Raw genomic sequence first — 25,587 nt, 5'->3', positions numbered from 1 at the left:
CCTTCTCTCAGGCAAACTGACATGAATTGCTGCTGCGGCTATTGAAGGCCGTTTCTCTGGCCTTGCCTTGGGCTGTCTGGGACCATTGTGCCAGGATTTCTCATTTATGTTCTTTGGAGTCTCCCTTGAGCTTGTATGCCACCATCCATGGGGACAGAAACCATTCCGAAGCTTAAAAGCAACAGTTAAACCAGTTTAACTGTGTCTACATTGGTGGATTGCACCTGTTTTGCTAAATCAATTTTGAAATTAATTTATACTTTTGTGGTGTAGGTAAAGCCTCCCACCCGGATTCTCAAAGCCATCTGGGCACCTAAGCCTGTCGATGGGCAGGGTTTTCAAACGTGCCTAATTCCCATGGGCACCTAACTTCCCTCTCTGGTGCGGTTCTTTCTCCAAGCTCCCCGGAAGAGCTGGGCACCGAGGCGCCTCCTCAGGCGGCGACACAGGGGTAAAGCGCTGCCCAGGTGCGACCGGCGCGGCGCGGCCCCGAGCTCACAGGGGGCCGCGCGGCGGGGGGGCGGGCCGGGCGGGCCGGGCGGGGGGGGCGGGCCGCGCGGCGGGGGGGGCGGGCCGCGCGGCGGGGGGGGCGGGGGGCCCGAGCCCAGGGCGGTAGGCCGGGGGCCGCGGGGCCGGTTGCCGGGGGGCTGGGAGCCGGGAGAGGAGCCGGCGGTTCCGGGCCAGCGGCGCGCTCAGGAGGGTCCCTCGACTTCTTCCTCCCATTCAAAAATGGGCCGAACCCGCCGCGCCGCGTCCCCGCTCCCACTCGGCCCTGGCAGGCGGGGCGGCGCCCGGGGCAGGGCAGGACGAGGCGCCGGCTGCGACCCGGCCTCGGCCCCCGCAGGCTCCCGACGCCCGGCCGGCCAACACCGGCCCCCCGGCAGGCGCTTCCAGCCAATCAGCAGCCTAGGTCAGAGGTCACTAGACCGCGGCTCGGGTCAGAGGTCAAGCCCAAGTCTCACGAGACTGACGAGGCCAGCGTCGTCTCAGGGCTAAGCCCCGCCCCGAGTCCGTGCGGGCCAATCGGGACAGGGGGTTGGGTCGTGTCGCCATGGTGCTGGCGGCAGTTGGGTTTGAAGTGGCCAATGGGGGCTTGGGGCGCCAGGTTTAAGCGGCGCGAGGGGGCGGCGCTCCGAGAGCGGAGACTGACTGAGGGAACGAGAGCGAGGCGTCCCGCTGTCCCCGGTGGTGCGTCCCCGGAGTGCCCCGCGCCGGTCTGTGCGGTGAACGCCCGGCCCCGCCGCGGGCCGGTCTCTGGTCTGCCCGGCGGGGGGGGGGCGCCGTGTCCGTGTCCCCGTGTCCGTGTCCGCCCGCCCGCGGGGTGCCGGGGGGTGCCGGGGCTGGGGCTGGTCGGTCTGTGACTCACCTGTCGTGTGTGCGCGTCCGTCCGTGTCCCCGTGTCCGTGTCCCCGTCCCCGTGTCCGCCCGCCCGGGGGGTGCCGGGGGTGGGGCTGGTCGGTCTGTGACTCACCTGTCGTGTGTGCGCGTCCGTCCGTGTCCGCGTGTCCCCGTGTCCCCGTCCCCATGTCCGTGTCCGCCCGCCCGCGGGGTGCCGGGGGGTGCCGGGGCTGGGGCTGGTCGGTCTGTGACTCACCTGTCGTGTGTGCGCGTCCGTGTGTGTGTGTCCCCGTGTGCGTGTCCCCGTCCCCGTGTCCCCATGTCCGTGTCCGTGTCCGCCCGCCCGCGGGGTGCCGGGGGGTGCCGGGGGTGGGGCTGGTCGGTCTGTGACTCACCTGTCGTGTGTGCGCATCCGTCCCCGTGTGCGTGTCCCCGTGTGCGTGTCCCTGTCCCCGTGTCCCCATCCCCATGTCCGTGTCCGCCCGCCCGCGGGGTGCCGGGGGGTGCCGGGGGTGGGGCTGGTCGGTCTGTGACTCACCTGTCGCCCTCTTTCTCCCCGCCCAGGCCGCTCTCCCCCGCCATGGCGCAGTTTGTGTTCGAGAGCGACGTGCACGCTCTGCTGAAGCTGGACGCCCCGATCCCCAACGCCCCGCTGGCGCGATGGCAGCGCAAGGCCAAGGAGAGCAGCGTCTCCGTTGCTGGCCCCGGGCCCAGCCCTGCCAGCACCGGCAGCACCGGCCTCTCCCCCATGAAACCAGCCAACCGGCCCCACAGCACCAGCAAAACCCCCTCCAAAACCCCCGGTGAGTCAGAGCTGCGGCCGGCGCCCCGGGAGTGCCGGTGGGTGAGCAGAGGTAGCCCTGCGTCGGCCGGCCCGCTGTGCGGGAAGCAGGGCACCAGCGGCCTAGCTCAGGCCACTCCTTCGGCAGGCGAAGCGAAGTCACCGTGGGCTGAGGGAGTACTGTCAGGGATCGAAAACCGGCAAAGAGGAAACAGGGTAGGGTTAGTCAGTTCTCCTTGTGGCTTGATATGTTTACTACTGATCTGGAAAGGGGGTGAGCAGTGCGGTAGCCCGGTATGCAGATGGCACGGCTACGAGGATAGTCTGGACTGGAGAGAACTGTGAAGCACTTCCGAGAGACCTGAAGAAGTTGTGTGAATGGGCAGCACGATGGCAAATGGATTCCTATGTTGCACATTGAAGGGAGAAACTTAAACTCCACATATATGCCTGATGGGCTCTAAATTAACTGTCAACCCAAGAAAGGGAGCTTGGCAACACCAAGGCAGCTCTAAGTGTGCAGCTGTGGTTTCAAAAAAAAAAAAAATGGTTAGGAATGGGATGGTGAATAATAGAGGAATATTCTAATGCAGTGGTCCCCAAACTGTTTACCTCATGCCCCCTCCCTTATCCCTGTATGTGCCCTCCCCCCAATATCTGGGCCTGGGAGCGGGCCACAGCTTGGGGGGGGGGGGGGATGTACGGGGTAAGGGGGCTGAGGCTGGGGCCAGGAGCAGAACGAAGGGGCACTCCCTCCCCACCCTCTGTGGGTGCTGGCCTGGGCCCCAGCTGTGTCCCCCTGAATGTTCCTCTGTGCCCCCCCCCCCCCCCCCCCCCGCTGCCACAGGAAATCAGAGGCCAAGGACTTGACGCAATTCAGAAAGGAATGGACATTTTTATGGATATCAAGAATATTCAGAGTTAACATTATTGACAAATTCTAGAAGGGCTATTTTAAACTTTGCATGTCAGAGTTTAAGCCAATCTCTATTAGAGATGGACAGAAAACCTATATGAGGCACATCTGCCACTTGGGGGTGGTTACACCTTTCTCCACTGCATCTTGAACTGGCCCTGTTAGAGAGGACACTGAGGTAGGTGGATCTTATTGTCTGATCCAACATTTTGAATTACTATGTAAAGACTCCTGGCTCTGGGGTCTGTAAGTGGCTGCAGTCACAGTGACTGGGCTCTGGTGTTGCTGAGCTCTGCACAGTGGATACTGGTGACCTTCTACATGACAGTGCCACCAGTCTGTCCTTGGTCCCTCTCTAGAGGAATCTCTGTTTGGCTGCACCTGGAGAGGACTGAGAGGTATGTATAGGTTGAATGGCGAGTCTTTGAAACAAGTTGAGGTTCTTCCTGGAGCTATGAGTGATGTTGCCTGCTGTTGAAGCCATTGCTTTGGAGTTCAGAGTGTCTCTTAATGAAGTTAAGCTGGGACCCAGGCCCTTCTAAGATGTGCTGAGGTTCAGAGAGGACAGCAGCACATGATCATTGGATTGGAGGCAGCTGGTTATCTACTGCATCAGCCTCTTCCCATCCAGTCAAGATCCTGGGATTTGTTTGTGTGGCTGCACTAGAGCCTCCAGGCTGGCAAAACACCAACACCTGGAAAACATGGTGGTCAGCCAGCAGTGCCTGAGGGCCTTTGAGGCAAATATTGTCTATCTTGGCCTTTGCTGGGCAGTTTGCTTCAACTAACTGCAGATGGAATGGCTCTCTTCTGTATACAACACAGGTAAATCAGGATCCAAAATCCAGAGCACACCGACCAAGGCAGGCAGGGACCGCTACATTCCCAACCGCAGTGCCATGCAGATGGAGGTTGCTAGCTTCCTCTTGACCAAAGAGAATGATTCTTCTGAGGATACACCTACCAAGAAGGTGAGCAACGCATTCTCCTAACAGCCAGTCTCTCCTAATCTTCTCCTGAGAAGCAAACTTCGGCGTATTCACACTGCTGCACGATGAGCAATTGGTGTGGTGCTCGCATCTGCAGCACTCCTCTTTATGGAGTGAGGCATGAAAAGTGGTGGCTGGAATGGGTAAAGCTGCACAAAGTTATTGCAGGAGACTTGGGTTGTGGCCCCTAGGCACAAAGAGTGAGGGCAGTGTGTGCTTTTTGTTTTGTATTATATAATGCCTTGGGACCCTTGGCTAGCCTGCGCTGCATCTGGCAGGTCTGAATGCAAAACTTCTGGAAGGCTAATGAGATTTGCCCACACAGAGCTGGCTATTCCAGGCTCAAAGCTTGGACTTGGTTGCATAAGGAAATTCCCCAGAACTTGTTGTGGAATAAGCTATTTAGCAGTAGCTATGGCACTGTAGAGTCACGGCCTATATTATTCTGGAATGACTTCTCCAGATAGGCAAGTCATGAAGCAGTTGTACAAAGCCAGTCCCTTGTGGCCATATTTCCACACTGGGAAAGGGATGCAAAAAAGGGCCAATTTGGGGATAGCTGGTACACTACAAAACTGGCCAAACAGAGGATAGCTTTTCAAGTGAACTAGGGGCAGCCTGGAGAACTGGCTTGCATGCAGCTGGTTCTCCAAGCAAAGCAGCATACCATCTGGAGCAGAGGCAACTACCTTAAGCTGATGGCACAGCTGGGGCCATGGGGCCACTGAGCTGTTGAGCTACATTCCTGTTTTACCCGTATTCCCTCTGAATGTGGTAGGAAGACTCAAGTTTGCCTGAGAGGATCTGTATATCTTATCTACAGGAGCAACAGAAGGCTTGGGCGCTGAATCTGAATGGGTTTGATGTGGAAGAAGCAAAGATCCTCCGGCTTAGTGGGAAGCCTCAAAATGCCCCAGAAGGTATGCAGGGTTTGGGGGTGATCTGAAAGCACCTCTGTGCTGGAAGGGAAGAAGAGCTCCTTTTTCCTCAAAGGAGGGGTGCATAACAGAACCCTGACTGGTATCCTGTGTACTCTCCCACCCCAAGCAATGGGATGTGTGCAAGTAGCTGTGTACCCAACTGAGCTCTGGAACACCATAAGTTCCTTAATAGCTTCCCTTTGTGATCAATGGCTTACTGGCATCCTGGCCACTGCAAACCTCTCAAGTCTAAGCTGAGCAGTAGCTGCACAAGTCAGTGATTGACACTGCAAACAGCAAATCCTCCCTAAAAATTTGCTTTTGGCCCAAAGCTCCTTCAAGGAAAGGCTGCAGTAGAATAGTGAGTAGCCCCCACCCACCCCATACTATCCTTGGTTTAAGTCATGCTTCAGTTGAACTGTTAATTAACAGGGGATTGGGGAAAAGTGAAATTTCCCAAGCCCACCAATTTGAATCTGGTTTCAGCAGGTAAAGTGGCTGCCATCTGAAGGTGGCTCGATAGGTTGCATAAAAGGAGTTTCAGAGTAGCAGCCGTGTTAGTCTGTATTCGCAAAAAGAAAAGGAGTACTTGTGGCACCTTACAGACTAACCAATTTATTTGAGCATAAGCTTTCGTGAGCTACAGCTCACTTCATTGGATGAGACTCATCAGCTCAGTCTCCTAGTGGGCAGGTGTCATAACACCACAGCTTGCTCTGCTGGCCTGAAGCAAGTGCATCTCCCTTTTAAGGCTTGTCTTTGCCTTCAGTGGAAGACTCCCTGTGCCTAGGTGAGCCACAAGTTTGCCAGGATGAGTTGGAAGAAACTATCTAGTGAGTAACCATTGCTGTCTCTCTGGCTTACAGGTTACCAGAATAACCTGAAAGTGCTCTACAGCCAGAAAACAACACCTGGGTCCAGCAGGAAGAATGGCAGATACATTCCCTCCATGCCAGACCGGATCCTGGATGCGCCAGAGATCCGTAACGACTACTGTAAGCGGGTTCTGCTGCTATGTGCAGGGCCCTTGTATTCCTGTCCATACTAGTATTTGCTGTGCTGTGACATTTATAGAGGGCACAAGGGTGCTACCTGCTGCTTCTTCACCCTGCATGAAGAGGTTAAACAAGATCAGACGTAGTATCAAAGATATTGCAAGAATTCTTATCTCCAACTCAATGCTGTCACTTGGTGTCCCTGGTTGGCTATCTTCCAGTCCATTTGTCAGTCCATATGAGTGTCCCATTGTAGCTAATTCTAAGTAAGATTTTGAAAGTCTCTCCATAGGATCCTGGTCTTGTTCACACCTTCTTCTTTTCACCCACTCTGTTCTTCGCTTTGTCTAGCAGGTTCTTTTTTCTCTGACCTCAGACTCCTCGTAACTTGCAGGCCATTCCCCTCTGGAAGTCTGTCCTAAGACTTGTTCTGCTAGGGACCGAAATTAGCCTGAGCGGGCACTTACTGCTGGGATTGCTCTTGTTTGGATGGTGCCTCTCCCTTGGTTCTGTGACTGCAGAACCCTGGGATTGCTCTTGTTTGGATGGTGCTTCTCCCTTGGTTCTGTGACTGCAGAACCTTGTGTGTACTCCCAAAGGAGTTCTTCAGCAAATCCATTAGTGTCTCAGTCTCTCTCATCTAGATCTGCTGGCTTATATGTTTAAACTTGGAAGCTGTTGAGCAGAAGGGGCAAGTCCCTTGCTCTTCTTGAAGAGGAACTCAAAAGTCAGGCTTAAAAAGGGTTCAGTACCGGCCGTTTTCAATTGTAATTAACTTCTGCGCTTCCTTTGTGAGTGGGTGGCTCTGGTCCCCATCTCCTGATAACTGAAAGTGCCTCTTTCCCCTATACTCCTCTTGCTGGCACTGACTCTGCTCTCCTTATTACCCTGACTCTGAATGCTCCTGTCTGGCTGCACTTCCACTTCAGGACAAGTTGTTTCTACTCTCAGGCCTCTGATTATCCCCTTGGGAAATCACACTGGCAGCTTGTTTCGTGCCTCAGCCTGTTGGGACTGTGGTGGCTTTTACCACTTTCTGTTGCACCTCATTCAGAAGGCCAAAGATAGGTGGGGAAATGTGTGCTTTTATGGCTGCCGTTTCCTTCATTGTGCCGTGGAGGCTGGGTTCCTCTCTAACAGAGGGGATGCCAAAAATTCCCTATAGGAATGAGGGGGCTTGGGTTCAGTCATCAATCCCCCTACCCTAAATCAGCTGCTTTAGTGAGATGGTAGCTCCACCTAGGAGCAAGGTGGATGGGGTAAAAATAGCAGAAAGTGCCTGTTCTCAGCCAAGACAGGGCAGCTCCCTTCCTTGGCTCAGCAGTTTGGTCCTAGAGGAACAATGGAGCCTTCTCTCAGCTTGGTCACTGCTGTGTCATTGGCACTCTTAGGGCACACTAACACACAGGCTGACACTGGGTGGCTTGCTGGATAGTGTCTGTATCTAACCTTATAGGAAAGGGAGTTCAGAGCTTCATGCAACTGGACTGGAATGAAAAGCTTCAGTGCGCTGATCCTGTTAGCTAGGATTCCAACATGCTACAAGGCCAATCCCCTACCTGTAGAGGGCCATGCACACCTGTGGCACTATGGAAATCTGGTGTAGGTGGGAGTTCCTGGTCCATCAGCATTGGGGGTGAAGAAGCGGCGGGGGGGACACGACTCTTGCCATGGTGCTGAGCCAGGCTGCAGGCAGGACTTCCCTGGGGTATTGTAATGAGCAACGGGCATATGTGTGACCTCTGGTGTGTCTTCTGATCTTAGATCTGAACCTCATTGACTGGAGTTCCCAGAACTTCCTGGCTGTGGCTCTGGATAACTCTGTGTATCTGTGGAATTACTCCTCTGGCGAGATCATCCAGCTGCTGCAGTTGGAGCAGCCAGATGACTACATCTCATCAGTGTCCTGGATCAAAGAAGGAAACTACCTTGCTGTCGGCACTAGCAATGCTGAGGTCCAGGTGAGAGGAATCCCACAGTACAGGGAGGGAAGAGTCTTTTAAATAGAGGCTCCTGCCCCGGGACCGTTGTTGATGCCATTAACAACTGCTTCTTTGAGTAACTAGTCCTGGAACCCACAAGGGGGGAAGCAATTCTTTATTTAGTTCTAAGTAGTACATAGGATCTGGTCCAAAAGGTGAATATAGCTGAACCACTTGGTCATAGCAACTGTAATGTAATAAACTTAACATCCTTGAAGAGGGGAAAATACCAGCCCCCCTCCCCTTCCCAACGATAGAATTTAAAAATCCAAAAAGAACCTCACGAAAATGAGGAAGCTCCTTAAACAGAAATTAAAAGTAACAGTGACGAGTGAAATGCCCGCAAGCTGCATGGAAACGTTAAAAACACCATAATAGAAGCTTGCTACATGTGTACCCCAAACTAAAAAAAAAAGTCAGAGGACCAAAAAACACCACCATGGCTAAACAGAGTGTAAAAGGCATTCAGAGACCAAAAGACTTCCTTTAAAATTTGGAAGTCAAATCCCACTGAGGAAAACACAAAGAAACTTTGGCAAGTCAAGTGTAAAAGTACCAATTATGTTGGCCACAGTAGAATTTGAAGAGCAACTAGCAAAAGACAGACTAACAACAAAAATTGAGTGTTTCTACTTCTGAAGCAATCAGTAGGGCCACTGGATGATCGAGATGCTAAAAGCATTCAAGGAAGATGAGGCCATTCCAGAGAAGCTAAATGAATTCTTTGCATCAGTCTTCACTGCAGAGGATGTGAGGGAGATTCTCACACCGGAGCCATTCTTTTTAGGTGACAAATCTGAGGAACTGTTCCAGATTGTGGGTTCAATAGAGGTTTTGGAACAAACTGATAAATTAAACAGTAATAAGTCAGCAGGACCAGATGCTATTTGCCCAAGAGTTCTGGAGGAACTCAAATACAAAATGGCAAAACTAACAACTGTGATATGTAACCATCATTTAAATCAGTTTCTGTAATAGATGACTGGAGGATAGCTAATGTAATGCTGATTTTTTTTTCAAAAAGGTCTCCAGAGGTGATCTTGGCAATTACAGGCCAGTAGTCCTAACTTCAGTACTAGACAAACTGGTTGAAACTAAAGCAGAATTATCCGACACCCGGTCAACATGGCTTTTGCAAAGGGAAACCATGCCTCACCAATCCATTAATTGTTTGAGTGGGTCAAACATGTGGACTGGTGTGATGCAGTGGATATAGTGTACTTGTACTTTCAAAAACCTTTGACAAGTCACTCACCAAGGGGTCTTTAGCAAAGTAAGGAGTCATGAGATAAGAGGGAAGGTCCTCTCTTGGATCAGTAACTCCTTAAAAGATAGGAAACAAAGGGTAGAAATAAGTGGTCAGCGCTCTCAGTTGAGAGAGGTACACAGCAGAGTCCCCCAAAGATCTATACTGGGATCTGTGCTGTTCAACATATTCATAAATGATCTGGGAACAGAGAGAGAGAGTGAAGTGGCAAAGCTTGCAGATGATTCTAAATTACTTAGGATAGTTAAGTCCAAAGCAGACTGCGAAGTTACAAAAGGATCTCACAAAACTGGGTGACCAAGAAAATGGCAGATTGCATTTATCAACACTGAATTTCAAGTAATTCCCATTGGAAAACATCATCCCAACTATGCATACAAAATGATGGGATCTAAATTAGCTGTTATCACTCATGAAAGATCTTGGCATCATAATAGATTCCTAGATACCATGGATAATTCTCTGAAAACATCTGCTCAATGTGCAACAGCAATCAAAAAGGCTAAGTGTTAGGCATCCTTAGGAAAAGGGATAGATAATACAGAAAATATGCCACTACGTAAATCCATGATAGGCCCATACCTTAAATATTACATACAGTTCTGGTGTCTCCATCTTAAAAAAGGTGTATCAGAAGTTGAAAAAGTAGAGAGAAGGGCAACAAAAATGATGAGGGGTCTGGAACAGCTTCTGCCTGAGGAGAAATTAAAAAGACTGGGACTGTTCAGCCTGGAAAGGAGGAGACGAGGGGGAGACAATAGAAGTAGGGCTGTCGATTAATGGCAGGTAATGCACGTGATGAATCGCACTGTCAAACAATAGGACACCAATTGAAATTTATTAAATATTTTGGATGTTTTTCTACCTTTTCAAATATATTCTATTACAACACAGAACACAAAGTGTACAGTGCTCACTTTATATTTTGATTACGAATATTTGCACTGTAAAAATGATAAACACAAGAAATAGTATTTTTCAATTCACCTCATTCAAGTACCATTGTGCAACCTTTATCGTGAAAGTGCAACTTACAATTATATCTTTTTGTTTTGTTTTTGAGTGCAGTTATGTAACAATGTAAAACTTTAGCGCTTACAAGTCCACTCTGTCCTACTTCTTGTTCAGCCAATTACTAAGACAGACAAGTTTGTTTACATTTACAGGAGATAATGCTGCCTGCTTCTTATTGACAATGTCACCTGAAAGTGAGAACAGGCATTCACATGGCACTGTTGTAGCCAGCACTGCAAAGTATCTACATGCCAAATATGCTAAATATTCATATGCCCCTTCATGTTTCAGCCACCATTCCAGAGGACATGCTTCCATGCTGATGATGATCAGTTAAAAAAAAAAAAAAAGCATTAATTAAATTTGTGACTGAACTCTTTGAGGGAGAATTGTATGTTCTGTTTTACTCTCATTCTGCCATGTATTTCATGTTGACCCAGTACATGTTCATTTAAAGAACACTTGCACAGCAGATTTGAGAAAATGCAAAGAAGGTACCAATGTGAGATTTCTAAAAATAGCTACAGCACTCGACTAAAGGTTTAAGAATCTGAAGTGCCATCCAAAATCTGAGAGGGATGAGGTGTGGAGCATGCTGTCAGAAGTCTTAAAAGAGCAACATTCAGATGCAGAATCTACAGAACCCAAACCACCAAAAAATAAAATCAACCTTCTGTTGGCATCTGACTCAGATGATGCAAATGAACATGCATCGGTCCGCTCTGCTTTGGATTATTATTGAGCAGAACCTGTCATCAGCATGGACTTATGTCCTCTGGAATGGTGGTTGAAGCACAAAGGGGCATATGAATGTTTAGCACACCTGGCACATAAATACCTTGTGACGCTGGCTGCAACAGTGCCATGCAAAGGCCTGTTCTCACTTTCAGATGACGACGTAAACAAGAAACGGGCAGCATTATCTCCTGCAAATTGTAGCTAAACTTGACTGGCTGAAGTAGGGCTGAGTGGGCTTGTAGCTTCTAAAGTTTTACATTGTTTTATTTTTAATGCAGTTATTTTTTTGTACAGCATTCTACATTTGTAAGTTCAACTTTTATGATAGAGATTGCACTACAGTACTTGTATTAGGTGAATTGAAAAATACAGTAACTCCTCACTGAACATCCTCTTGGTTAACGTTTCGTTGCTGATCAATTAGAGAACATGCTCATTTAAAGTTGCACAATGCTCTCTTATAAAGTTGTTTGGCAGCCCCCTACTTTGTCTACTGCTTGCAGAAAGAGCAATCTGTTGGAGGTAGCTGGTGGGGGCTTGGAACCAGGGTGGACCAGCAGCCCCCCATCAGCTCCCCGCTCCCTTAAGTTCCCTGTGCACCAGCCACCCGGCAGGCTAGCAATTGCCAGCAGTTCAGCTGTCCTTCCCCCCACTGCTATGTGTTGCTCCTGGCTCCTGCTTGCTGTGCAGGGCAGGATGGGGGAGGGGAAGAGGGGTGCTAATGTCAGGGTATCCCCTGCTTACTCCATCTCCATAGAGCGGGGTGGAACGTGACAGGGGTCAGGACAGAGGGAGCTTCTGGCAGTAGCTGCTGTCTCAACTTGCTGAGCTACTTCAAAAGGCAGTGTACTGAGTGGGGTCGGTGTACTTAAAGGGGCGATGCGCATCACACACACACACTGTGTGTGTGTGTGTGTGTGTGTCTCTCTGCCATCCTGTCTCCCCTCCCTCCATTTGTGCTGCCTTGTAGAGTGTGAGGCTACATTTAACAACGTGTTAATCCTTGAGGGCTCAGCTGAGTGCTAGTTCATTATTTATCAGTAAGGCATTCCCCAGGAAATATCCCACTGTCTCCACCCTCTGACTTCACCACCTCAACCAAGCTTCACATTAATCATTGCTGTGTGTGTGATTATTTTTTTATATATATATATTTTCCCCCCGGAACCTTCCCCCAGTCATTAAGCAAAAAGTGAATCCAATTTCCCCATAAGAATTGAAGTAGCATTTTTCAGTAACTTAACTACAATGTTAAGCAAGGAGATACTGTACTATTTCTTCTGGTTTTTACCATGCAAATATTTGTAATAAAAAATATGAAGTGAGCACTGTACACCTTCAATTCTATGCTGTAATTGAAATCAATGTATTTGAAAATGTAGAAAACAATCCAAAATATTTAAATAAATGGTATTATATTATTGTTTAATAACACAATTGTCCAAACTTCAAACTCTCTGGGCAATGCCTTCTAGTGGGTTCTGTGAAGATGGCACTGGATTGTTAACACTTGATAATTAATTGTGAAGGTCCCTAATATATATCTAGTGTTTTCAGCTGTCTCATGGGCATTGGGTATAAAATTCTTTGGATGGCTCCCCCATAGCCTAGTGTACTGAGAGGTTTAAACGCCATAGCCTTCAAGCAAAGGGATCCAGGATTTGACAGCCAAGGTATGCACCAATGTGACAAGGGCTCTATTCTCATCTCCTTACACAATTAAGATAAATGACTGCTCTTAATGTCTCTTTGCAGTTGTGGGACATACAGCAACAGAAACGGCTCCGAAATATGATCAGCCATTCTTCCCGTGTAGGGTCATTGAGCTGGAACAGCTACATTCTTTCCAGGTAAGGACATGACCAAGGCATGGCAAAACAGGCTTTGAGCCCCCTGCTCTAGATGAACAGCTGGAAAAAACCAAATTGACTCTGCATGTGTTCAGTGATCTGTTCACAAAGCCAGCAGTGCAGTTCTGCATGGACCCACTTCAGCATAACCAGGGCACAGATTCCCCAGATGCCAATAGAAAGTGAGTGAGGTCCTGGTGAACAGCCCATTTCTGCCTTGGGCTGCTACAACTCCTCCCTGGTGTCTGGCCCAGCTTGGGGGAGGGACCTGAATGTGTCAACACGTCTGGTTAGAAGGGGCTGGATTTAAGCCCCTGAATGTAGGGGCAGTGGGAGGGCCCTCCATTCTCCATAACCTCTGTATGAGTCTCTGCAATGCAGTCCCTGCTGCTGTGTTCAGCTGTCCAGTAGCAGGTGACACCAAGATTACAGCATCATTGAATAGCGGCCCTTGCTGAAATCCCTGTCCAGACACTCTGTAGTGGGAGCCCCTTGGAGCAGTGGTGTATAGCTCACAAGCACAATACCACCCTGACTCAAAACTTCCCTCTGCAGTGGGGCGAGGACCGGTCACATCCATCATCATGATGTCCGGGTTGCTGAGCACCACGTGGCCACACTTGCTGGCCACACACAGGAGGTGTGTGGGCTCAAGTGGTCACCTGATGGCCGCTACCTGGCCAGTGGAGGCAATGACAACCTGGTGAATGTCTGGCCATGTGCCCAAGGGGACAGTGGTGACTTTGCTCCTGTGCAGACCTTCACTCAGCACCAGGGTGCTGTCAAGGTGAGTGGGTGGCTTGTGTGAGACTTGTTTGGTGTGCACAGGGCACAGAGTGATGCAGCAGCTGCTCGGTTCTACTTTCCTTTGTCAGTGCACTGGCAGAGTTTCCATCTGTTGGAGAGGGGCTTCTCCTGGGACATACAAAGAATCTGCTTGCCAGTGCTGTTCTCATGCATGGATGGCAGAACTGCTGTGGCGTGGCTTGGCCTGACCTATAAGGGCAGTGGGGAACAAGCTGTTCTTGCATGTCTTATGACTGGTGCCTCTCTCATAGGCTGTGGCCTGGTGCCCATGGCAGTCAAATGTCCTGGCCACAGGCGGTGGGACAAGCGACAGACACATCAGGATCTGGAATGTGTGTTCAGGCACCTGCCTCAACGCAGTAGATGCCCACTCCCAGGTGAGCTTCAGCACTGACTCTGTCCAAGACTGCGCTTTGGCACAGTGAGCAACGTAAGTGCTGCCAAGGGATGGAACCTGAGGGCCAGGGCCTGGGATACTCCCCAGAAGAACATGGGGGATGCTGTGGAGGTGGTTTCTTGTCTCTGGATGGGGGTGGATGTTGGGTACTACTGCAGTGTCTGTGCCCCTTCTTTGCGGGCTCTTTTGGGAGGTAAGGAGCTGGTCCCCAAACTACTCTACACCTGGTCAGTGACCTCTTGCTGCTGGTCTGTGACCTGCCAGTGTAACAAACTGCCTCCCTATAGGTATGTTCCATCCTTTGGTCGTCAAACTACAAGGAGTTCATTTCTGGTCATGGCTTTGCGCATAATCAACTGGTGGTGTGGAAATATCCTACCATGGCCAAGGTTGCAGAGTTGAAAGGTAGGTCTACATCCTTTGCTGTGCAGTCCAGGAGCAGCTGAGAGGGCTGGGATCCAGGGCAGTGGGAAAGGGCTTGGCTGCGTGCAGACAGATCCTGAAAGTAAAGTCACTCTCCAGTCTTTGTGAGAGCAGCATCAGTGTGCTAGTGAGATGGGTCAATGGCAGCAAGGCATGTCCTGCTGGGAAGAGGCTCCACCCTAGAGGGTTTTGAGGGGTCAGGTCTCCTTTGAGTTCCTCTGTTCAGCCTTCCAGAGCTGCCCAGGTCCACCTCAGCATCAGCTGTGTGGGATGGAGTCTGTTTATGGGGGAGAGCAGACTGAACTTACTTGACTGGGCATGAGTGGCTGAAAAGGACTGATATTGGTGAGGGATGTGAGCAGAGCCCTGATAGGCAGCTCCTCCTTCCACAGGTCACACAGCCAGAGTCCTGAACCTGACCATGAGCCCAGATGGCTCAATAGTGGCATCTGCAGCTGCTGATGAAACATTGCGGCTTTGGCGCTGCTTTGAGATGGATCCAGTAAAGAAGAAGGAGAAGGCAGGCAGTGCCAAGAGCAGCATCATTCACCAGGGCATCCGGTGAGCATGGGAGATGCCACTGGCAAGAGAGATGGGGCTGCATTTTGTACAGTATTTTAAATGTCAATAAATATCTTAGTCTGCTTTTATAGAGTCTGATGGAATAAGTGTCCCTGGCTTGTCTTGGGATCAGACCTCTTAGGAGCCAAATACAACCCCGGCAGCCAGCCATCCAAAGTCAGCCAGCCATAGGAATAAGGGAAGTGGTTAACCAAGGAGCTAGGCTACCTGTCTGGAGCCCTTCCCAGTCTGGGAAGAACCCTCCTAACCAAATCCCTTCTATACTGGCTACACAGCTCTATACTGGTGAGGGTGATGACCCAGTGCCTCCCTACCTGCAGTAACTAGACTTTGGGTGTCTGGTCAGTAGATCTGACCGGACAATGTCAGGTTCCATTTTTAACTGGACTTTCTGGTCAAAAACCAGGCACTTGACCACCCTATCATCAGCAACCAATGTGCAATAAGTGCTGGGAACATGTTGGGGACAACTGCTTTCTTAGGGTGGGGGAAGTAACCGTGGGACAGCTGGGTTAGACTCAGTTCTGACAAGCAGGGAGGAATTTGTTGGTCTAGATGAAATTACTATAAGGTGGGTGCACAACTGGGTGAAAGATTGTACTGAGAGTAGTTATCAATGGCCTGGTGTCAAACTGGGAGGGGAATGATGGAGGGGGGAGCCCCAGGTGGCTTTCCCACACTCCCAGCAGGGAATGGGGAGGTGAAAAGCCCCAGGTGGCTTCCCCTGCACTTTATGGAGAAGAGAGTGGGGGGGGGGGGGGCAGCCAACCAAGAGCCTGTGGGGCAGCTAGGCCCCTGGGAGGGAGCCATAGGCGTCGACTCCATGGGTGCTCTGGGGCTGGAGACCTCCCGGGGAAAAATTATCAGGTGCTCCACACCCACCAGCAACCAAGCTCCCCACTCCTTGCTGCCTCTTCCCCTGAGGCCCCACACCTGCCTTGCCTCTTCCCCCAAGGTGCCTCCCTCCTTCTTTAGTTGGGGATTGGTCCTGCTTTGAGCAGGGGATTGGACTAGATGACCTCCTGAGGTCCCTTCCAACCCTGATATTCTATGATACATTTTTGACAGTGAGGGTAATTAACCATTAGAACAATTTACCTAGGTGGAGTCTCTATCACTGACAAATTTTTAAATCAAGACTGAACGATTTTCTAACAGTTCAAGGAATTGTATTAAGGCTGTAAGAACTGCCATGCTGGGTCAGACCAATGGTCCCACTAGGCCAGTAACCTCTCTCCCACTGAGGCCAGTCCCAGAGCTTCAGGGGGGAGTAGTTGCACCATAACCCTTTTGGAGAGACAGCCAACCTTGTTTTGCCCATCTGGTACAGGGGACGGGAGAAACCCTGAGCATGGGATTACATCCTTGACGATTTTAGCTAATGGCCATTGATGGTCTTATCCTCTACGATTTTATGTAGTTCTTTTTGAACTGTTATATGTTTGGTCATCACAACATCCCCTGGCAGTGGGTTCCACAGTTTACTGTGCACTGTGTGAAAAAGTATTTCTGCACACTTATATTAAATCTGATGCCTGTTAATTTCATCAGATGACCCTCCACTCCCACATGCCCCCAGTTCTTGTATTGTGCAAAAGGATACACAACCCTTCTCTATTCACGTTGGGTTTTTCATCCCATTCATGATTTTCTAGACCTCTACCCTATCCTGCCCTTAATCATCTTTTCTAAACTGACCTTCCCTAAATTGTTTTTGGGCTCACCTCATATGGAAGCCACTCCATTTTTGTTGGCAGGCTCTGAACGTTTTCAAGTCCCCTGTACTGTTTTTGAGACAGGGTGATGAAAACAGGACACACAATTCAAGGTATAGGCACACCCTGGCTGTCTATAGGGGCATTTTGCAATTTTCTAGCATTTACTTAATAATTCTTAGCAGTATTAGCCGTTTTGACCACTGCTGCACCTTCATCTGAACTTGTTAGCGCACTAGCCCCGCTGACTTGACAATCTACTTTAGCCCCACCTCCCCGCAACTCATAATATACTTATAGTTGGATGATTTTTTTTCCAGTGTACATTACTTTCCCTTATCAATGTTGCATTTCATCTGCCATTGAGTTGCCCAGGCACTCAGTTTTGTGAGATTTCCCCTCTAACTTTTCATGCTCGCTTTTGAACTGAACAATCTTGAGTGATTTTTGTATCATCTGCAAACATTGTCCATTCCCTATGGGACCCTTCCCTCTCAGCCCATGACAGTTTACGTTACTTCAACAAATGCATTCTGAAAATCTAAGTATGCTATATCCACTGTATCACCCTTGGCAACATGCTTGTTGACACCCTCAAAGAATGCTTATAGATTAGTGAGGAATGATTTCCCTATACAAATGGTGTGTTGAGGCTTCACTAACAGTGTATTAATCTAGATTAGTGTTTCCCCACTCATGTGCCATCAGGCCCAAACTGGTGTGCTGTGAAATTTTTTGAAAAATGACATTGTGGGGAGAAGTCTCTTCCTTTGAGTGCTTGTTCATGTCAATTCCAATCAGCTCTGTGCAAGCCGTGTGCACAGTCAGCGGAAAATTTTCCCTTAGCAGCTCCCGTTGGATCAGCTGTGGAACCCCCTGAAGTGGCACCTTCATGGTGCTCAATATATGACCCTGCCAACCCTGGCCCCTCCCCTTTCTTACTGCCAGTGACGGTCATTGGAACCATGGTCACTTGCTTAGCAAGTGCTTCCCTGCATGTTCTTTCACATAGTTAGTTTAGCCTAGTTTAGTTGTAATTAGTCAAGTGTATATATTGCATATAGTGAGATTTGGGAGCAGGGTTTCCCAACTCCCAACCCCCTTGGGCTCTGGGGCATGCTGTGAGCCCAAGGCTTTAAACCCTGCGGAACCTGCAGCAAGCCTGTGCCAACGAGCAACCCCTCCATGACTCGTGTCTGAAGCACCACACAGAAAGGTGCAAGACCTGCAGGGCTTTCCGCCCAAGAACTAAAAAGGAGTAAGATTTCTGACTGAAGCAGTTGCTCATAGAATCTGCCCTTCGTTCCCAATCTGCTGCGGACCACCAGGACCCCGCACCAAGCGCATCCACATGGAGTGCCCTGACGGGTACAGGGCACACTGCTGAGGAAGGATGCTAGTCTAAGAGACCTTTGGCTCCGGCACTCTCCAGCACCGCAGGATGCACAGACAAGCTGGCACTGTTGGCATTCAATGGTGCCATACAAGTGGCACAAAAGCTGACAGGGAGCTCTCCCTGGTGCAGAAAACAGAGGGAGCTATACGTGCAGTACCAGGGTGTTCCGTGAAGGAGTCCGCAGTGTTCAGGAAGCAAGCGTCAATGCCGTTGACTTTGGTTCCCACGGGGTGACTGAGTCTGGCACACAGCGACTCCTGAGATGGGAAGTGCCAGGTGGAGGAGTTAGTCACCCTCCACCCCAGACCCTTTTGAAGCCACCAGAGACTTAATAGCGATGACTGCTCTTCAGGCCCCCATGATCAGAAGGAAGCCCCTGGTGCTGCTGTGACTGGCACCATCTAGAGGCAAGCCAGCCATGATGCGGTGGTCACCCTCTCTGGCACTGGACTCTGAAGGGTTCCCAGGTACCAGTGGCATGACGCTCCCCAGCACTGACGAGGGAGCAGCAGTGATCCCCAGCTCCGAGAGAGGACTGGCACTGGACCAACTGCACCAGACCCCCAGTTTCGGTCCCCAGCCCAGGGATCTCAACAGCAGTCCCCTGCATCATCAACTCAGCACAGGTCTCCGGCGCAATAGCATGCGGCGCCACCACGGTCATCTCAGTTGAGATCCGTGTCTTCAGACGCAGATGGTGACTTGTATGTTCCCGTCACAGCAGGCATAATTTCAACAAGTGACGGAGAAAGGCACCCATGGCATGGCAACCCCAGAGGCAGCCTCTTGCGCAATGGCCTTTTTGGAGCCCTTGGGCTTACCATCATGCCCAGGGCTCCTTTTCCAAGGGCTCCCGTTTGGTGGCCTCGGAGCACTGACTATCTCAAACAGCCAAGGACTGGCCTACACCCTGTGCTTCTGAGGCGACCTTGGCGCAAGCCCCACACCCAACCCAGGTCGCCACTGAGGCGACTCCAAGGCATGACCAATTGCAAGGCCAGGCTACTGTCACCTTGGCTACAGTCGCCATAGAGGCCCCAGATACTGAACAGGAGGTCAGGGAGCCAGAGGGTCAGGAGGACCCCATACCACCTCTGGCCTCCTCATCTTTCCCCCTGGATGAAGAGGTGGTGGGAACTTCAACCTTGGGCCCTCTCCCAATTGACCACAGGGCCCACCAGGACCTTCTACAAAGGATTGCCCGTAAATGGGGTTACCCAAGACTCAGTGGTCAACATCCTTGTGCCAGAGGGACTGTCCAGGGTAGCTCTGCTACTAATAACTATCCAGTGCAATATTAAGACTCCGTGGCAGACCCCTGCCTCAATCCCGCCTACCACCAGGGAATAAGAATACCTGTTCTCTCACACGCAACCATGCTCCCTCATAGTATCGGCAGTGAATGAGAGAGAGACGGGACAGCAAGGGCCGGACCCTAAATCCAAGGAGTCAAAAAGGATGGACCTTTTTGGCAGGAAAATCTATGCAATGTGGGGCCTGCTGCTGAGGATAGCTAACCAGAAAGCTATCCTCAGCAGATACAACTTCAGCTTGTAGGCCTCCATGTTGAAGTTTTTAAGGAGCTGATTCCACCAGACTCCAGAGCCGAGTTCTTGGCTATCATTGATGAAGGGAAGGCAGTGGCGCGAACCTCCCTCCGGACTTCACTGGACTCGGCCACCCGCACCCTTTCCTCAGGAGTAATCATGAGGAGGGACTGCAGCAAACCCTGCAGGACCTACTATCAGAAAGTGCAGGGTTATTTTCAGAGAAACAGACTCCAAGCTGCACAGTCTCAGACTCCCTGGTGACGATGAAGTCGTTGGGTATGCACATCCCGGCAACCCAACAACATTTCAAGCCCCAACCGCAACACCGCTCATATCCTCCTCTGCTGAGGCAGGATTTTTATAGGCATAGGGGCAGGAACAGCAGGCACAAACCTTCCAGTCCCACTTCTAGGCAGGGTCAAGGCCCAACCAAACCTTCATCTGGCTCTAGAAAGGCCTTTTGAAGGGATGCCTGAGGACAACATATTTGCCATGACGCTGGATCCTTCCCCGTTTTATAAATCACCTGTCCCACTTCTACCGTGCTTGGTCCCAAATAACATCGGACTGCTGGGTTCTTCGCACGGTAGAAATGGGATATTCTCTCCAATTCTGCTCCTTCCCTCCCTCCCTTCCTCATCCCTCTTCAGGGACCCTTCTCACGAGCAGCTCCTTATCCAGGAGGTGTAGGCACTCCTTGCAGCAGGGGCAGTGGAGGAGGTTCCTCAGGAGCTATGGGGCAAGGGATTCTATTTCTGTTATTTCCTAATCCCCAAAGCTAAGCGAGGTCTCAGACCCATCCTAGACCTGTGAGGACTCAAATTCATGATAAAGGTGAAGTTCCATAGAGTCTCCATAAGTACAGTTATCCCTTCTCTGGATCCAAGGAACTGGTACACCACCCTCGACATGAAAGATTTGTATTTTCATGTAGCCATTCGACCAGCACAGAGACAATTTCTCCAGTTTGTGGTCTACCAAAAACATCAGTCCATGGTCCTCCCCTTCAGCCTGTCACTAGCCTCCCGAGCATTCACCAAGTGCATGTCTGTTGTAGCAGCCTTCCTCCGAAGGAGGCAGGTCCGGGTATACTCCTACATTGACAACTGGCTGCTCAGGGGCCGCAGAAGGGAGCAGGTGGAGTCTCAAGTCCGATTAGTCAGATCTACTTTTCGACAGTGGTTCTCCTCCTCAACATGAACAAGTCAACCTTGTCACTGACCCAAAGAATAGAGTTCATCAGGGTGCTACTGGACTCGGTACGGGCAAAAGCGTTTTTGCCAGAGACCTGATTCCAAGTCACGATAGACATTATTCAAGGCCTCAGGCGATTCCCGACCACCACAGCAAAGGGATGCCTGAGTCTCCTCAGCCACATGGCAGTCTGTACTTATGTGATCCGCCATGCCAGACTGAGGCTCAGCCTACTCCAGGAGTGGCTCGCTTCGGCCTACCCCCTGGGGCAGGACAGCCTGGATGTAGTGGTCACTGTGCCAGGGCAAGCACTCAAGTCCCTCCAGTGGTGGGTCAACCCTCGGGCAGTCTGCGAGGGAGTCCTGTTCAACAGCTCCCAGCACTCCGTGTCCCTTTTAACAGACGCGTCAGCTCTGGGATGGGGCGTGCATTTGGGAGACCTCCAAACACAGGGCCAATGGTCACGGAAGGAGCTTCCCCTTCATATCAATATCAAGGAGCTCAGGGCAGTACGGTTAGCATGCCAAACCTTTCAGGCCCAGCTATGAGGTCAGTGCGTCGCAGTGAAGACAGCAACACCACTGCCATGTTTTACATCAATAAGCAGGGTGGAGCCCATTCCTCTTCCTTATGTCAAGAATCCTTCCAGCTATGGGAGTTCTGCATAGCCCGCCCCATTCACCTGGAGGTCTCCTATCTACCAGGAGTGAAGAATGAACTAGCAGATCACCTCAGCAGGTTGTCACGAAATCACGAGTAGTCCATCCGTCCGCATGTCATTCACTCCATCTTCCAAGGGTGGAGGTTTCCCCAGGTCAACCTGTTTGCTACCAGGAGCAACAGAAACTGTTCAATGTTCTGCTCCTTCCAGAATCACAGATGCGTTTCTGCTTCCCTGGGGAGGCTGCCAGTTGTATGCTTTTCCCCTGATCCATTTCATGCACAAGTACTTCTCAAGGTCTGCAGGGACAGAGCGGAGGTCATTCTGGTGGCCCCTACAACACTGGTACACCACGCTCCTGGAACTGTCAGTGGACACTCTGATAGAGTTACCACTGCATTCTGATCTGATCACTCAGGACCACGGTAACCTTTACCATCCAGAACTCCAGTCCCTCCATTTCACGGCCTGGAAGCTTCCTGGTTAAACCACATGGAGCTTCTGTGCTCAGAACCAGTAAGGGAGGTCCTGCTTGGCAGTAGGAAACCATCTACTAGGGCCACATATCTAGCTAAGTGGAAAAGGTTCTCTTGCTGGTGTGCCCAGCAGCATATACCTCCACTACAGGGGTCTATACCACTCATTCTGGAGTATCTTCTGTACCTGAAACAAGGACTGGCAGCAGCATCCATCAAAGTATATCTCGCTGGTATCTCAGCCTTCCACCAGGGAGCGTCCGGCTGATCCATATTTGCTAACCCCATAGTAGGCCACTTCCTTAAGTGTTTGGAATGCTTACATCGGCAGACCAGAGAGCCTGTCCCAGCGTGAGACCTCAACCTTGTCCTCTCCAAACTAATGGGGCCCCCGTTTTGAGCCCATAGTGACGTGCTCCCTTCTCTATCGTGGAAGGTAGCCTTCCTGGTGGGCATCACATCAGCTAGGAGGTGTCAGAGCTGAAGGCCCTTAGCTCTGATCCTCCTTACACGGTCTTCCATTCAGGCCTCACCTAGCCTTTCTTCCCAAGGTAGTGTCACTCTTTCATACTAGCCAAGACATTTGTCTACCTGTCTTTTATTCTAAGCCTCATGCCAGTAGTCGAGAGCAGAGGCTACACTCATTGGATGTTTGGCAGGCACTAGTGTTCTACATCGAGCACACTAAGCCCTTCAGGAAGTTGAACCAGCTGTTCGTAGCGGTAGTAGACTGGATGAATGGACTCCCAGTCTCATCTCAAAGAATATCTTCCTGGAACACGTCCTGCATCCACAAGTGCTATGAGTGGGCCAAGTCCCAGCCCTGGCACTTACAGCACATTCCACGAGGGCACAGGCCTCATCAGCAGCATGTCTGGCCCAGGTCTTGATACAAGAAATTTGCAGGGCAGCAAAGTGGTCCTCAGTGTGTATGTTCACTGTTCATTATGCTATTACCCAGCATGCCAGAGGTGATGCAGCATTCAACAGAGCAGTGCTCCAATCAGTTTTTCCATAACTCTGACCCCACCTCCGGTGTGGAGCTTGGGAGTCACCTGATTGGAATTGACATGAACAAGCACTCGAACGAAAAAAATGGTTACTCCCCTTCTCATAACTGTTGTTCTTCGAGATGTGTTCATGTCCATTCCAATACCCACCCTCCTACTCCTCTGTCGGAGTAGCCAGCAAGAAGGAACTGAGGAGGAGCTGGGTTGGCAGGGTCATATATTGAGCGCCATGAAGGCACCACTCTAGGGGGCTCCACAGCCAACCCCATGGGAAACTTTCCGACAGCTGTGCACGCAGCACACGTACACCCCTAATTGGAATGGACATGAACACCACATCTCGAACAGTTACGAGAAGGTGAGTAACCGTTTTTTCCTGATTGGCCATCTGCCTCACCTCCTCCAGGGACTGAGCAATCAGAGCTCAATCTCCCTCTCTCTCTCCCCCCCCCCCCTCCTGTGTGAGCAATGAGTCCCTTCTGCAGCCACCTGGCTGGGGGTGGAAGGGGGGAAAAGCCCCTGGAGCTCAAGGTGTGTCACGGCTAAGAAAAGGGTGGGAACCACTCCCTAGGTGTTGGATAGTTCTGTTCTATGCTATAGTTTCTACCCCTGTGCCTGGTCATAGAATCATAGAATATCAGGGTTGGAAGGGACCTCAGGAGGTCATCTAGTCCAACCCCCGGCTCAAAGCAGGACCAATCCCCAACTAAATCATCCCAGCCAGGGCTTTGTCAAGCCTGACCTTAAAAACTTCTAAGGAAGGAGATTTACCACCTCCCTAGGTAATGCATTCCAGTGCTTCACCACCCTCCTAGTGAAAAAGTTTTTCCTAATATCCAACCTAGACCTCCCCCACTGCAACTTGAGACCATTACTCCTCGTTCTGTCATCAGCTACCACTGAGAACAGTCTAGATCCATCCTCTTTGGAACCCGCTTTCAGGTAGTTGAAAGCAGCTATCAAATCCCCCCCCCCCCCCCCCCATTCTTCTCTTCTGGTCCTGAAGTTACCAGTCTAACTGGCAGGCTCAGCTCTGGAGCCCTTTTTAAAAATCAATATTATATTCCCTACATGCCAGTCCTCTGGTACAGAGGCTTGGTTCAGCAATAGGTTACACAGCAGTTAGTGCAACTTCCTCTTTGAGTTCCTTCAAAAGTCTTGGGCAAACACCAGCTGGTGCTGCTGTGTTACTATTTAACTTATCGTACTTTTTCCTATTTGTTGGAGTCTGTTTGTTCAATGTGGAGATGTTTTGGGCCTGTACTCTACAGGCGGTCAGGCTTAATGATCACAATGGGCCCTTCTGCCCTTGGAATGCTGCAAAAGCCATTAGGGTAACCACAAAGTTTAATAATAATCAGCTGCATTTCAGTGTGCACTGGGCAGGGGCTGCTCCCATCACAGCAAGGGTCCAGGGGACCAACTGCCACAAAGTGGAGCCACTGTAATTAGCAAAGGCTCAGGCTGCATAAGGCGGAGGAGTAGCTATCCTTGTGCTATCATCCAGTACTGAGTCTAGCATTTCAATGCCCTGGCAAAAAATGGAGGGGTTCACAGCCAAGCAGCGAGTGACTAGAGATGCCCCCTGCCCCACAGCATGGGACCCAGATGTGATGCAGCAGGGAGGGGGGAGTGTTGACCTGGGAATGTGGCAGGGGAGTTTCATTGGGGATTGGATACCTGAGAACCTATAACCTGAGCCAGGAGGGGGTTGGGGCCAGGTGACACCTTTGCCCAGGAAACTGGACAAAGGCTGGAGGAGGAGCTGTGGGGAGGCTGTTGGAACACTAAAGGGTTTTTTTCCAGTTTGGAGTGGGCTAGGGAAGAGGGGAACACCCCAGAGTGGGGGTCTAAGCTCTCTACCCCCTCGAAGGACCTGATTAAGGGGTCCTGTTCATGCCTACAAGATCTGGGTTGGATTGTGTTCCTGTTGTCTCTAATAAACCTGCTCTTCTACTGGCTGGCTGAGAGTCATGGTGCATGTGAATCACAGGAAACAAGAGTACAGGACCCTGACTCCCGCACGCTTCGTAACAACTGGTGGCACCCCGGGGACGGCGCTTCCTGCAGTAAGTGACTGGGGAGCAGTGAAACAAAGGGGGGGTTAATGAGGACCAGGCGTGCTGAAGAGTCAGGAGTGGTTTTTGGGGGGGAGGGGGAGCAGAGGAGCTACATTTAACCCCTGGGAGCGTGTGACCAGCGAGAACTACTGTTGCAATAATGGGGTCCCTCTGGGGACTGTGGCGAGCAGTCTCAGAGTTGAGTCTGTGGCTTGACTCTGGGGGAGAGGTGGTGACCTGGAGAAAGGTTGGCACAGTAGGGGGTCCTCCTGGAAACCGTGGGGAGCTGAGAGCACCCAGGCCTCTGAGTGGCCAGCAGGAAGATGTATACTAAACGCCTTAAGAGCAACCTGGTGGAGATGAGCAGGCAGAGGGGGCTGCGCATTGGGAGGCTCACCAAAGAACAGCTGATTGCCGAGCTGGAAGAAAAGGACTCGCTCGGCTGCACCGATCCCTGTCTCTGAGGGAAGCAGCCCAGCAGAGGCAGCGCGGGCCCCGGTGCCTGACCTGGCTGGGAGGGGTCAGA

General features: G+C 50.9%; 1 protein-coding gene across 3 annotated transcripts; it reads left to right on the top strand.

The window, feature by feature from the left end:
- Nucleotides 1–1,076: 1,076 nt before the first annotated feature.
- CDC20 (cell division cycle 20) lies at nt 1,077–15,066 on the top strand. Of its 3 annotated transcripts, none has more exons than XM_073358017.1 (11): nt 1,077–1,188; nt 1,903–2,141; nt 3,861–4,006; nt 4,848–4,944; nt 5,811–5,939; nt 7,704–7,900; nt 12,696–12,790; nt 13,346–13,577; nt 13,849–13,974; nt 14,282–14,399; nt 14,810–15,066. In XM_073358017.1, the coding sequence occupies exons 2-11, from the start codon at nt 1,919–1,921 to the stop codon at nt 14,980–14,982; spliced, it is 1,536 nt and encodes a 511-aa protein (XP_073214118.1). In that variant the 5' UTR covers nt 1,077–1,188; nt 1,903–1,918; the 3' UTR covers nt 14,983–15,066. The 3 variants fall into 3 exon arrangements, with proteins under 3 accessions (XP_073214118.1, XP_073214117.1, XP_078710274.1); XM_073358016.1 differs by having other exon boundaries at nt 1,077–1,214; XM_078854148.1 differs by having other exon boundaries at nt 1,077–1,257.
- Nucleotides 15,067–25,587: the final 10,521 nt, after the last annotated feature.

This window comes from Lepidochelys kempii, chromosome 8 (assembly GCF_965140285.1).
Source record: "Lepidochelys kempii isolate rLepKem1 chromosome 8, rLepKem1.hap1, whole genome shotgun sequence".
NCBI lineage: Eukaryota > Metazoa > Chordata > Testudines > Cheloniidae > Lepidochelys > Lepidochelys kempii.
Note: the sequence above shows the minus strand (reverse complement) of the source record. Positions and strands in the feature narration are given on the sequence as shown.

What these genes read in the sequence shown, in the direction of transcription:
- CDC20 (XM_073358017.1), top strand. Translation starts at nt 1,919, where the DNA reads ATGGCGCAGTTTGTGTTCGAGAGCGACGTGCACGCTCTGCTGAAGCTG. An exon ending in AGCACCAGGGTGCTGTCAAG is followed by an intron (nt 13,578 to 13,848) that starts GTGAGTGGGTGG and finishes CCTCTCTCATAG; the next exon opens with GCTGTGGCCTGGTGCCCATG. An exon ending in CAAGGTTGCAGAGTTGAAAG is followed by an intron (nt 14,400 to 14,809) that starts GTAGGTCTACAT and finishes CTCCTTCCACAG; the next exon opens with GTCACACAGCCAGAGTCCTG.